The 13,763-nt window shown below is 53.8% G+C and overlaps 1 protein-coding gene across 1 annotated transcript; it reads right to left on the bottom strand.

The window, feature by feature from the left end:
- Positions 1 to 9,513: 9,513 nt before the first annotated feature.
- On the bottom strand, positions 9,514 to 13,345 carry PRDX5 (peroxiredoxin 5). Its single transcript, XM_035013147.1, has 6 exons — positions 13,080 to 13,345; positions 11,641 to 11,775; positions 10,582 to 10,713; positions 10,471 to 10,509; positions 10,254 to 10,315; positions 9,514 to 9,736 (listed from the first exon to the last, which is right to left on the bottom strand). The coding sequence occupies exons 1-6, from the start codon at positions 13,263 to 13,265 to the stop codon at positions 9,631 to 9,633; spliced, it is 660 nt and encodes a 219-aa protein (XP_034869038.1). The 5' UTR covers positions 13,266 to 13,345; the 3' UTR covers positions 9,514 to 9,630.
- Positions 13,346 to 13,763: the final 418 nt, after the last annotated feature.

Here is a 13,763-nt window from a genome sequence, read left to right as displayed (position 1 = left end):
TCACCGGCTTACATGGTAGAGTTGCTTTCTGGCTGGCTGCAGTCCTGACATAGTTGTCATTGCCTGCTCGTGCCCACACTTCAGAAGCAGCAAACCCCGCAGACAGAAAGGGCGTTAGCAGCTTGGAAGGAAGGCCCAGAGGCAAGAGCTGAGTGAGCACTCCCTTAACCCCAGGGACTTAAAGGGTGCGAGCCCCCAGAGAAGAGAACCAGACTTGTCAGTACACTCCCCAAGCAGAAATCTATCCCGAAGCTGGCTTGCAACAGCTCCTGCAGCTGTCGGTTTCAGGGTTGTCAAGGTTGTCTTTTTTTTTTTTTTTTAAGATTTTATTTATTTATTTATTTGACAGAGACACAGCGAGAGAGAGAGCACAAGCAGGGGGAGCGGGAGAGGGAGAAGCAGGCTTCCCACCGAGCAGGGAGCCCGATGTGGGGCTCAATCCCAGGACCCTGAGATCATGACCTGAGCCGAAGGCAGACGCTTAACGACTGAGCCACCCAGGCGCCCCAGTTTCAGGGTTGTCTTATGAATAGTTGGGGGACCGGGGGGCTGTGCTCCAGCACTCACCATGACTCACTGGAGGAGGTGGTGGTGAAACCCAGACATCACGCCTCCGTCCCCGTCGGACTCTAAATGGGAAGGAGTTTTCCGAACACCATAAAACAACTTATTTTGCTTCCAGTTTCCTTTTTGTGTGTTGCCTCCAAATTATATATGATGAGAATCTCCGTCTAAGTCAAAAAGAGCTCCTTCGGGAAGCATAAAATAAAGGTCTAGTGATGAAAGAGACTTGGGACATAGTCAACCGGCAGCATTCTTGTCTTCCCTGAGTGGCATCTTTTACAATGGATGACATCTTAGATTTGATGAAATATGGGGTAATAACAACCATGGCAGACAGGCTTACCAAGAGCCAGTCATGGTTACAAGAACTTCACACTTGGGACGCCTGGGTGGCTCGGTCGGCTGAGCGTCAGACTCTTGGTTTCTGTTCAGGTCATGATCTCGGGGTCATGAGATCGTGCCCCGCGTCAGGTTCCACGCTCAGCATGGAGTCAGCTTGAGATTCTCTCTCTCCCTCTCTCTCTCTCAAATAAATAAATAAAATCTTTAAAAAAAAAAAAAAAAGGTAAGGGGCACCTGGGAGGCTCAGTTAAGCATCTGCTTCAACTCAGGTCATGATCCCAGAGTCCTGGGATCCAGCCCCACATGGGGCTCCCTGCTCCTCAGGGAGTCTGCTTCTCCCTCTGTCTACCACTCCCCCTGCTTGTTCTCTCTCTCTCTGTTAAATGAATAAATAAAATCTTTTTTTAAAAAAGTACTTTAGGCTTATTGACTTATTTGTGTTGGACTAATAATACGTGACCTAAGGACTAAGGGTCTCTAATTCACAGAGGGGGAAACTGAGACTCAGAGAGGTTACTAACCTGCCCAAAGTCACACAGCTATTAAGTGGTAGAACCAACCAAAGGAAGGCAGTGGGGCCACTGTGTAAAGAGCAAGGAGCTCACGGCCATGGCGAGCCAGGTCTCACCAGGCAGTGGGAAGGCGTGCAGGGCAGCAGAGCACAGCCATTGTTCATCCCTGCTGAGATGCAGCTGGAAATGCAGATAATCCTCTCAGACGGTTGTTATGAGGATTCCATGAGCTGGGGCCCAGCTGAAGCGTTCATTAAATGGTCCCCGGTGTGGTTGTTATCTTTAGTATTAATAATATCAAGGGTCCATCCAGATTTGACCTTCTGTGGCTCTTAACTTCTATTTGCACCCCCTGGCCCGAGGATTCCAGCCCAGGAAGTCCTCCCAGAGAGCCTGCTTGGGGTTAGCCAAGCGCGGTGACTGGGCCTCATCCCTTGGCTGCCAAGGGCCCCTGCCTTGCTCAACATCTCCCAGGCACACCCTTCTTCAAGCCTCGGAGGCAGGCGCTGGGTCAACGATGGCTTTCACATCCGTCCCTCCACACACGCCTGGCTGCCCCTCAACCCTCTTCTCTGACTCGCTCCAGCTGAGTCAGGCCCAGGGAGGCTTCGGGGAGAGGGGAAGGGAGGGACGGGCCTCTTTAAAAAAAATAAAAATAAAAATACATAAACCGTGTCTTGTTGACAAATATTTTATTTTATTTTATTTTTATTTTTTATGTTTTAAAGAGTTTATTTGACAGAGAGAGACACAGTGAGAGAGGGAACACAAGCAGGGGGAGTGGGAGAGGGAGAAGCAGGCCCTCCGCTGAGCAAGGAGCCCGACGCGGGGCTCGATCCCAGGATCCTGGGACCATGACCTGAGCCGAAGGCAGACACTTAATGACTGAGCCACCCAGGCGCCCCTGTTGACAAATATTTTAAATGTTTGCAGTGCTATGGTGTCTGCCCTTCTCAGATATCTTTGTCTGGCAGGTTGTTTTTTTTTTTTTTTTTTAATCTATTTATCTATTTTGAGAGAGAGAAAGAGCTGACTCTGAGATCATGACCTGAGCCTAAATCAAGAGCCTGATGCTTCACCAACTGAGCCCCCCAGGCACCCCTCTGGCACTTTTTAAGGGAGTTCAGCTCCCACTACTGACAGCATGGGGATCCAGGAGGCAGGCAAGAAGCAGAGAAAGACAGACCGACAAATGGACAACTTAATCAACAGCAATCTCCTCCCTCGGGGCTCAGCTTCCCCATCTTCACAGGGTAGGAGTGGGAGGGATGCCATCTCCCAGTTCCCTTCTGGTTTTGAATTCTCTAGATAGCCCTGGTCCGACCCCAGAGGCCAGAGGCAGGAGGGTTTGAGGGAGCAGAGCCCAGGGCAGCCAGGACAAGTGGTGGTCAGGGCCAACCAGAGCCTGGGACCAACCAGGGCTGAGTCAGAGGGCCACTTTCGCCCCTTGCCTGCAGCAGGCCCAGAGCCCCACCGGGCACCCCTCTGGCCTGGCCAGGGCCCAGTCCCGTAACCAGAAAGTTCAGGGCCCCAAGCTCAAGAATTAAAAACAAAACAAAACAAAACAATCTCCAGGGCCTTCTGGGCACCTGGGCTTCTGGTGTTGGGTCTGAGGAACTCCCTCCTCCCCACCCAAGTGCTAAGAAGGGGTGGTTTTCCTACCCACCATTTGGGGGTGGAAATAATGGAGCCAGAGCGGGCCAGGAGCAGAAACGCCCAGTGGGGTGGCCTGAACCAGCTGCCCGATGGAAGGAGGCAGGGGGAAGCCAGAGTCAGGCCGGGCCAGGTCCCCAGGGACTCAGGGGGCCACCTGCAAGATGTGAGCCCCAGCAGCTGAAGAGAGCATGACACCGCACAGCCCCCACCACCTGACACTTGGCTTGCTCTCCCCAGTGCGTCCCCACACTCCTAGGGCGCATCCGCCCTGCCTCACCCTGAGACTCTTACCAAGGCGGACGTCAGCACCAGTCCTCCTCCGCGCGGCCTCCACCCAGAGCCCAAAGAGTCTTTTGGAAATACTGGCTCATGAACCTTTCCTGCTTAAAACCTTCCAGTGGCTTCTCCCTGTGCTTTGAATCAAGTTCTAACCTCTTACCATGACCTTCGAGACCCGAGGCTCTGCTGAGTGGGCCCAGCTGTCCACCCAAGCTCATCCCTGGCTCCTCCCCTCTCCTCTGCCGCCGGGCCCTCCCTGCTTCCTCAGTCTTCCACCCTGGACCCCTTGAAATTTGCTGTTCCTCCAAACTGAAACCACCCCCCACACACGCACCCTCCCTCTGCCTTCGGCTGGTTCCTTCTCACTCTGCTGCTCTCGCTGGATGTCCTGTTTCTCGGAAAAGATTTTCCCTTCCTACAGCAGACCCCAGTCCTTTTCCCTCCTAGCCTTACTCCGCTCTGCTGTGCATCTTCCCACGTTCTCACGGTGCCGAGCCATGGAGACCACGACGATGAAGAAACTGACACACAGAGAGGTTAAGTCACTTGCTTAAGGCCACAGAGCCAGGAAGAGGGAGAGCCAAAATACAGAAGGCAGCCAAAGTCATGTTTTTTGAGCAAATGAATTCCTATGTCAGGGATAAGGAGAGTGAGGCTCAGAGGGGCGCAGGGGTCAGTAAAGTTAAGGGTAAACCCAAAAGCTGCATCACCTCCCTTGCTCCCTGCTGCCTTGTCGCTGGCTGGTGGGAGAGCAAGGCTGGAGCCCAGCGCCCGGTTAGCGAGCACAGGGAGAGCGGTGCCAAGCCCCACGGTTGCCAGCCTCCCTCGTAATTAAAGACACATTCATGAAAGACCGTGCCAAGATACCATTAAATGCCCATTAAGCCAGCAAAAATACATCCAGGAGGTAAAGCCCAGATTGGCACGTGGTGAGGAGAGACACGGCCGCACACATCACTGGGGGCTGTCAAAATGGCCTCAGAGTTTCCAGAGACCATTAAAACCGCCCGAGCCCTGTGACCCAACACTCCAGCATTGGGGAACACGCCCCGAGGAAGGAGCCCAGGAGGAAACAAAAATAGAATGTCTCCCTCCGAAGCCGCCCTTAGCCAAATACCGGAGACACCGGATGTTCACCAAGAGAAGCCAACTAAGCTGTGGCTTGTGGACAAAACCCCTAAATCTCTGCTTGCCCGGACCTGGCTCCCCTTGCTCACCTTTAGGCTTTGGCGAGGCTGTTCCTGCCACCTAGAACACCCTTCCCACCTCTGTTCACCTGGCCGTCGTCTATTCATCTTCCAGCCCATGATTAGAAGTCATTCCCCTTCCCGTACCTGGTGGCGGGCGGGCTAGTGGCCAGAGTCCTTCTGTCCAACCTGGGCTGCCCTGTCACAGCTCCCCCGCATGGACTGCAAGCACTCATCCGGGGGCTGGCACCCCTGTGGGACGGTGGGCATGTCAAGGCAGGGACCAGAGCTTCCAGGGCACTGCCAGCTCGCTTGGACAGGAGCTTGGAGCCTGGAGTCCCACCTGGTGGTGGTGTCTGCAGGGCCCGTGCCTGGAGCGCTCACCACCGTGTCCCCGGAGCCCAGCCTGGGACCTGGCGCCCAGATGACTCTCGGCAAACAGCCACTGGGTGCAAGACACCTGATGTGACCGCAGGGGCACGTGGGGGCGAGCAGAACCCCCTAGAAGTCGGAACACGCCTTTTGTAACTAGGATGGGCACATGTGCGTCGCTCAGAAGAGACGAGCGACTTCATCTTGGGGAGAAGTCGTGGAGATTCAAGATCTGTCTTCGTGGCGGTGACGGTCGTCCAAGTTGGTGAGTAGACGAAACACCACTCAACTGTGCACGTTTAAAGAGTGAATGTTATGATATGTGAATTATATGTCAAAACCCCCCTCCATCCTTGATGAAGCTGAGGGTGTGGCCCACGTGGATCGTTCAAGTAAGGGACAGGAGGGGGCAGTGGTCCTCAGCAAACGGGACCGACCTGGGACCTCAGAGGGTAGAGCGCTTTGGGCAGGGGTAGGGAAGGGAGGGGCATCCCAGGTGATGAACATTGTCAGGAGATGCTGAAGAGGCTGGAGGACCCACAAGCTGGGGAATCGGGGTGACTGTGGAGACCAAGGTTTACAGGGAGCAGGAGAGAGGCTGGAGAGGGGTAACTGGGGGTAGGAGGTGACCACACAGGGACCTGGGACAGCTTAGGATTTGTCCCTGCCAAGGCTGATGGGAGCAGCAGCGGGTGCCACCATCCTTTGGGAGGCCATGGAGCCCCCAAAAGTGCCTATGCTCAGACAGGACACACACACCCCCGCCCCGTGTAGCCCACACTGCTTGTTTCTTCCCAATCTCCTTTTTCCCTTTCTCCTTTAGTAATAGAACCCCTGGTCTTTTAGTTAGACACATAGCAGCCCAGAATAAAGTGGACATTTCCCAGCCTCTTCTTGCAGCTAGTGTGACCATGCAACTAAGCTTTGGCCAGTGAGATTTAAGTGGAAATGATATGTGAGAGCTTCCAGAAAACCTTCTTAAAAGAGAGCTGGCATGGACCTTTTATTTATTTTTTTTTTTTAAGATTTTATTTGTTTATTTGACAGAGAGAAAGATAGTGAGAGCAGGAACACAGCAGGGGGAGTGGGAGAGGGAGAAGCAGGCTTCCCGCAGAGCAGGGAGCCCGATGCGGGGCTCGATCCCAGGACCCCGGGATCATGACCTGAGCCGAAGGCAGACGCTTAACGACTGAGCCACCCAGGCGCCCCTGGCATGGACCTTTTAACGCCTGTTCCCCATTTCCGCCTTTTTGCTGGCTAGACTACAGCTGTGGTGGCTGGAACCCAAGCAGCCGCATTGGATTGTGAGGTAGACGGCAGACGTTTAAAATGGCAGAGCGCAAGACAGGAGGAGCATGGGTCCCTTGTAATCATGGAGCTGCTGTACTAGCCCTAGACTGTCAACCTTCCTACTGCATATCTGTGAGCTAAGCCTCTGTCTCAAATCACTGCAATTATTATCACCCTCAAGCAAATCTAGTTCTAATTCAGACCTGCTTGGTCAAACTTATGCTGAAACAATGGGAACCAATATTCAGGAAGCTGGAGAAAGGATAGCTTTCTCTCTCTCTCTCCCATCCTTCACTTCTTTACTGTTTCCCAAAATGCATCCTGAGCAGGGCATCTTACCTGTGTTCAGTAAAAAAAAAAAAAAAAAAAGGACTTCCAGCTCAAGCAGGGAGAATCAATGCAAATATTCATAACATGGCGGATTGATATGCATGTTTATTAGCACCAAAAATCTGTGCATTCACACAGATGTTATCCAAACTTCTCCAGGAGTTGTACAAACACACGTGCACATACACACACACGCACACACACACACACAATCTCTCTCCACTGCGACTCCTCAACATCCGCGTGGCCAAACCCCAAGCATGACCAGCAAGGTGGGTTCCCTCAGGGTCAATATCCTCCTGATCATGGTGCCTGCAGAACTACAGCCCCAGGTCTGGGCCAGGAATGCCAGCACCCCTCCGACCCTCTCCTCTCAGAAGCTCGGGTCTGACTCCCTAGGGCCTGGCCAGGACTCTCCCCGGCGATGCTTTCCCAGCTTCTTAACCTGTGAGGCTTCAGGTGCCAGACAATGTATGGAGAATCCTGGGGACCCACATACAATGGATAATAAGAGAGTCACTAGCCCATTATACTGACAAGGAAACCGAGGCCCAGGGAGGCGTAGTCATAGGAATCGCTAACGACAGGACTGAGGTCTGACTTCTCTCCCAACTCCTAGCTCGCTTTTTTTTTTTTTTAAGATCTTATTTATTTATTTAAGACAGAGAGCGCTCACAGAGAGGAGCAATGGGGGAGGGAGAGAAAGGGAGAGAACCCCAAGCAGACTGTGCTCAGCGGAGCCGGACCAGGGCTCAATCTCACAACCCTGAGATCCCAACCTGAGCTAAAATCAAGAGTCAGACGGTCAACCGACGGAGCCATCCAGGCGCCCCTCTAGCTCTTTCTCTACCGACGGGCAGGCTGCATGGTAGAGAGCAAGGGTTCTTTCTTTTGTTTGTTTCTTTTTCTCTTTATAACCATGTCTTGGGTTCTTACTGCGTGCTAGGCACTGTGCCCAGTGCTTTCCATAAACTCTCATTTGTTCCCAACAACCCTATGAGGTGGGTTAGGATTATTCCTACTTTAAAGATGAGGGAAGTGGGGTCAAGGGAAACTAAATAGCCTGCCCAAGGTCACCAGCTTCTCGGTAGCAGGTCAGGATTCACAGTCTAGTGGTCTGAGCCCAAAGTCCAGTGACCCCACTCTGGTATGATGCCTCCCAGGGCGGGGTGGAGACTCACCTGGAATTTCTGGAAGGACTTCAGGGCACCTCCTCAAAACCCTTAAAAAGGGCATTCATATGTGCCCCTGTGCACACATATGTGCAAACGTGCATTTTCTTTTTCTTTTTTTAAAGATTTTATTTCTTTGAGAGAGAAAGAGCTAGCACGAGCTGGGCAGGGGGGGGGAGGGGCAGAGGGAGCCCGATGCAGGGCTCGATCCCAGGACCCTGAGATCATGACCTGAGCCCAAGGCCGATGCTTAACCGACTGAGCCACCCAGGCGCCCGATGATGTGCATTTTCTAAAGCAAGGGGCATGGCTCTCAGCTCTTGACGCAGAAAAGGCCAGAACTGCTGATGCTGAGTAAAACACTTAGCCTTCCCGGTCAGAGTTGCTATGCCCTTGGGAGGGTCAGGACAGGTGGGTGAGTTTTAGCTGGAGATGTGTTGGGTGAATGTCTCAGGGTTTGTTTTAACATTAACCCTTTGGCCACCAACAGCCCAGGAAGCTCATGCCCACTGCCCTGCCAGGTACAGCTCCAAGCCTCCAGAACCCACTGATCCAGGCCCCTTTGCCCTGGCCTGCCCTGCCCTTTATCTACAAGCCTGAAACACAGTGTGTCCACCCAGGAGATGAAGCTCTGTCGGATTCTCTTGCAATGTGATCGTTGATCTCAGGCCCTCCGCTATCCAGAGTAGCCCACAGACACCACCACCCCATGTGACCGGAGGCTCAGAGAGCCCAGCCGCTGACTCCGGCTCTCTCTCCACCTGAGGCTCTCAGGCTCACACCGCACGGGATCATCTTACTACCTGAAGAGGCAGCTCTAAGTGTCTGCCCTCCTTAAGACTATGAGCTCCTAAACACAGCAGGGGCCTAGTAATCGCTGCCTGATGCCAAGTGCAAGGCTTCCCAGGGGCAAAAGCCAGAGGCCCAAGGGCAGGGCCTGCAGACAGCACTGCCCTGCAGCCCCGACCCTGCTGGCCTCCCTGCCCCCCAGCCCCTCACAGTATACCCAGCACTGGTCGGTCCTCACCGGCATCTTCTCCCCTGGAACAGCTCACCCAGACTCCTCTCCCAGGAAGCTCTCCTGGACTAAACCAGTACTGCCTCCACTGATGGAGCCCTTTCTACCAGTTGGTTGGCCTCAAGGTGCCAGGAGCCCTTCCTGTGATGAGGGTGCTCCTGGGAGGGGTTCAATAGAGTCTAAAAGAATGGTGGGGCTAAAGCTTGGCCCAGGTGGGGGGTACCTAGCACCAAAGCTCAACCCTGAGGTTTATGGTCCACATGAGGTCAGCCAAGACCCAGAGAACAAATGCAAAAGGTCATGGATGCAAGCCAAGCTCACGTCTGCCTAGGGCCTACTCCCTCTGCACAGACTGCTCCTTCCCTTGCTCTTCAGACCACTGGTCCTTTCCCAACCTGTATATTGATGCTTCATTAACACTTCATTCAAAGGCTCGCCCTCATGAAGAATGAAATCAGGATCCCCCATTAGTACCCCTTCAGCCCCTGCCCACTACCCTCACAGTTGTGACTGTCCCAAGGCCTGGCCCTCAGCAAATCAGCAACTCAAAATCAAGGAGTAGGGGCCCCTGGATGGCTGTCAGTTAAAAGTCTCACTCTTGATTTCAACTCAGGTCATGATCTCAGGTTCATGAGATCAAGCCCTAAGTCCTGGCTCCAAGCTCGACAGCAAGTCTGCTTTCTCTCCCTCTGCCCGTCCCCAACCCCCAACCCCCAATGCATGTGCACACTCTCTCTCAAATAGTAAATAAATCTTAAAAAAAAAAAGAAAAGAAAGGAAAAATCAAGGACTAATTGTGAACCAGAAATGTTTATTGCAGAAATTTGGTCACAATTCCCACTTGGTGGCCCCCATTGAGGCTGGACTGGTGAAACAGGAAAGGGTGGAAGGAGTAGGGGCCCGGGTCCTCAGAGCTGTGAGAGGATGTTGGGGGCCAGGCTGCAGGTGAGGCCTGTACCATCTGGCTCCACATTCAAGGATTTCACTATGCCATCCTCTACCACCATGGAGAACCTGCCAGAAAGAGAGAATGGGCCAGGGGCGCCTGGGTGGTGCAGTCGGGTTAAGCGTCTGGCTCTTGGTTTCCCCTCAGGTCGTGGTCTCAGGGTCATGAGATCTAGCCCCACGTCGGGCTCTGCGCTCAGCGTGGAGTCCGCTTAAGACTCTCTCTCCCTCGGGGTGCCTGGGTGGCTCAGTCGGTTAAGCATCTGCCTTGGGCTCAGGTCATGATCCCAGAGTCCTGGGATCGAGTCCCGTGTCAGGCTCCCTGCTCAGAGGGGAGCCTGCTTCTCCCTCTGCCTCTGCCCCTCCCCCTGCTTGTGCTCTATCAAATAAATAAATGAAATCTTAAAAAAAAAAAAAGTCTCTCCCATTCCCTCTGCATGCTCGCTCTCTCTTTAAAATAAATAAGTAAATCTTTAAAAAGAGAGAGAGAGAGACTGAGCCAATTACAAAAGCCTGGGCCTGGAGGCTGGGAATGGAAATTGAAGGGATGGCAGGGGAACCCCACAGAGGACCCTCCCACTTTTACCTCTTGAGCCGATGATTTCCAAACAGGGACACCAATGAATCATCTAGTAGCAAATCTGTCTCCTAAAAGGAAAAGCAGAGACAAGGCTTAGAAACTACCAGAACAGACCAAGCCCTGCCTCCACCAGCTGCTTCCCACATTAGCCATGTCCCTCCATGCATCCAAGGCCTGGCACAGGGACCACCCTATAGGGTAGGGGTTGCAGGGATGCACTCACCTTCCCAAAGGCCCCAGTGGGGTCAGCCAAGAGCCTAACCTAAGGAGAAAGTAAAGGTCAAAGAAAAATCCCCCACCTGGCCCCTGATCCCCTGCAGGACCCATACCTCACCTTGCCTCCCGAGTTGTGAGCTTGTCCCCACTCTTCAGTCACAAAGACATCATTAACACACAGACAGGCTACCACCTGGACCCCCTTGGCCTTCAGAGCCTCAGCCTGCTGCACAAATCCTGGCAGGTGGGTCTAGGAGGGGACACAAAGGGTCAGCAAAGGGATAACTGCCTCTGCTCTGCGGCGTCATACCCTTTATCTCCAGGCCCTCCTCGCTTCCCTCTTGAATATCTTTGATCAATTAGAAATGTGTCAGCCACAGTTCCTTTTTGCCTTGGCGGCAAGAAGCTTGGATCCATACTTGAGTGCTCTGCGGTCACCGTGAACTTCCCTTGGACGTGACTATACTTTACCTGAGTATCTTCCACATCGCCAATCACCAGCAAGATCAATAACAGATGTTGGATTTAATTACAATACCCTTTTCTCCTACGTTCCTGGTGCCACGACCTTTTCATGGCCTCCGCTTTTTTCTGAACGCTCTGAGAGGCTTTGTTTTTTGTGGTTTTTTTTATTTTATTTTATTTTATTTTAAGATTTTTTATTTATTTATTTGACAGAGAAAGACACAGCGAGAGAGGGAACACAAACGGGGAGTGGGAGAGGGAGAAGCAGACCCTCTGCCGAGCAGGGAGCCCGACGTGGGACTCGATCCCAGGACTCCAGGATCATGACCCGAGCCGAAGGCAGTCGCCTAACCAACTGTGCCACCCAGGCGCCCTGTTTTTTGTGTTTTTTTTTAAAGATTTTCTTTCTTTATTTGACAGAGGGAGAGTGAGAGAGCATAAACAGGGGGAGCAGCAGCAGAGGGAGAGGGAGAAGCAGGCTCCCCACCCAGCAGGGAGCCCGATGCAGGACTGGATCCCAGGACCCCGGGATCATGACCTGAGCTGAAGGCAGACGCCTAACCGACTGAGCCACCCAGGCGCCCCGCTCTGATAGGCCTTGTAACTGTCACTGCCACTACATACTCTCATTGCAAGCTGCCCTAGAACTTAGGAACAATACAGACATGGACACGAGATTCCAACCGCTGAGTCCCAGAAGGGCAGGTCTCACCTTGGAACAGCCAGGGGTAAAAGCCCCAGGGACTCCAAACAGCACCCCCTTCTTGCCCTTGAACAGCTCTGCCAGGTTCACTTTGTTCCCAGGCTGCCCTTCAAAGACCACCACGGAAGGGATGGCATCTCCCACCTAGAGGGAATGACTTGGTAAGGAGTTACTTGGTTACTTTGTATATGAGCAAAGACAACTAGAGACTGACTAGATAAGGAGATAAGCAGTTGGGGAATGAAGGAGTGGGTAGGAGAAGCCAAGAGAAAGGCGTTAAACCAGACCAGACAGTCACTCCTAGTAGAGCAGAGTTGACAGAGCTGTAATGTCCTAACCTGTCAAAGTTTCCAGAGGTCCCTCCCAGCCGCCCTCCCCTCTCCCCGCCACCGCCTGGTTCCTCCACATCCTCCGGGTTTCAAGGTGGCCCCTATTCCTTTTACCAGCCTGTGGGTGACAGAAGAAAATGGGAGAGGAGGCCTCTCTGGGTGTCTCAAGGGGTTGAGTAAACAAGGAGTCTGTTTCTTACGGGAAAGAAGTGGGATAAATGGGCAGGGAAGGAGTGCAGGGAATCTATTGGGGGGTGAGGAGGAGACCCTGACAACAGGGAGGGAGAGGACCCTGGCCAGGTCTGAGTGTCCAGCCCTCAGGAAGAGAAAAAGGGAGAGCAGCAGAAGATGGAAAAGTTGGGGGGAGGGTAATAAAATAAAAAGGCATCTCTCAAAGGGGATGGGTTAGCCTAACTGGGAGTGTGTGAGGGTTTCATGGAGCCAGAGGAGGTACATGAAAGGAGGGCAAATCAGGGATTGGGAGTAAGATTAAGCAGGAGGAGGAGGAGGTCTCAGAAGAGGGTGGAAGGGTAAGGGAGGTGGTTCCCAGGTGCAGGGGATCGTTCCAGGTGAGGGGATGAAAGATTCAGCAGAAGAGTGGGAATGAGCACGGGAGAAATGGAACGGGAGAGACACAATAGGGGCTTTAAGAGAAAACCCTTGTTTCAGACGATGGGGTGAAGAATGATGCCCAGGAATATAACAAAAACGTACAAGAGAGTATGGGGGTAGGGGCATGTATGGAGGTTGAAAAGGGGCCCTGCGGCAAAGGAGATGGTTCCAGAAGGCGGAGACCACCATGGTATTCAATCGCCTAAGATGGTGGAGACACATCATTGGGTGTCGCATAGTGGAAGTGAAAAGGGGACGAGGGGAAGGCTCGAGAGCCTTGGGGGCTGTCCAGGAAATGGGGTACGAGTCCCCAAAACTGGCGAGAATTGGGGGAGGGGAGCAGCCACGGGGTGTTGCTGAGGGGAGGAGAACTGCGGGAGGAGCGTCCGGCGGAGCGCAGGGGTCCGGAGGGCAGGAAGGAGGGTGATTCTCCCCCAGAAAGCGGGACCGAGAGCACTGGGAAGACTGGCGGGAGGGGAGTTCAGGCCGGTCCCGGCCAACGGTCACCTTGATTGGGGCCATGGCTGAGGCGGCGCTTCTGAAACCGTAGGCCCCGCCAAGCGTCCACTCCCTGCCTGGTCGCCGGCGCCCGCCTGCTCTCGACGGCGCCGATGCTGCAGACTCGACGGCAGCTGCCCGGACGAGAACCGAGCCTGCCCCACCACTCAGGACGCGTAGCTGAACGAACGGCATGCCCAAACCGGAGCGCACTGCCGCTCCGCCCTCGCGTCGGAGCCCCGGCAGGAGGCGGTGCCTGGCGGGCTGTGCCCAGGCGCGTCCCCTCCGCGAGAGGCGGAGCCCCGGCCGTGCCCGCCCCCGGAGAGGCTCCTCCGCTGCGGAGGCCTGGGAGCGCGTGCAGGGGCGGAGCTTCCGGGGCGCTCGGCTTATTTGCATTTGGGGCTGGACGACCGGCGCAGTTACGAATGGGCGGGGCTTTCGGCAGCCGCGCAACTTATTTGCACAGAAGGATAGGGTGTAGCTGTTGTGGGCCTGGTTTACGGATTCCTGCAGTGTTTCCTTTCCTTAACCGGAAGCGAGGGGCGGGAGACGATGGTGTCAGGCGCTGGTGTAGGAGAAAAACATGTTTATTTGGCATTCAACGAAGGCCACTGCATTGCGGCTGCTTTACATATGATGTACACAGTGCATAATTCGTAGCGAATGGAAACCACTGGGCCTGCGCCGTAGTCA

The sequence above is a fragment of the Mirounga leonina genome, unplaced genomic scaffold (genome assembly GCF_011800145.1).
Source record: "Mirounga leonina isolate KUSES-001 unplaced genomic scaffold, KU_Mleo_1.0 Mir_166, whole genome shotgun sequence".
NCBI lineage: Eukaryota > Metazoa > Chordata > Mammalia > Carnivora > Phocidae > Mirounga > Mirounga leonina.
This window is presented reverse-complemented; position numbering and strand designations above follow the sequence as displayed.

Bases quoted from the DNA above. Each gene is read 5' to 3' on its own strand.
- PRDX5 (XM_035013147.1), bottom strand. From the start codon at position 13,265: ATGCCGTTCGTTCAGCTACGCGTCCTGAGTGGTGGGGCAGGCTCGGTT. The intron at 10,316-10,470 runs GTGAGTGCATCC...TTTTCCTTTTAG, and splicing joins CCACTGGGGCCTTTGGGAAG to GAGACAGATTTGCTACTAGA. The intron at 9,737-10,253 runs GTAAAAGTGGGA...TCTTTCTGGCAG, and splicing joins GGAAATCATCGGCTCAAGAG to GTTCTCCATGGTGGTAGAGG.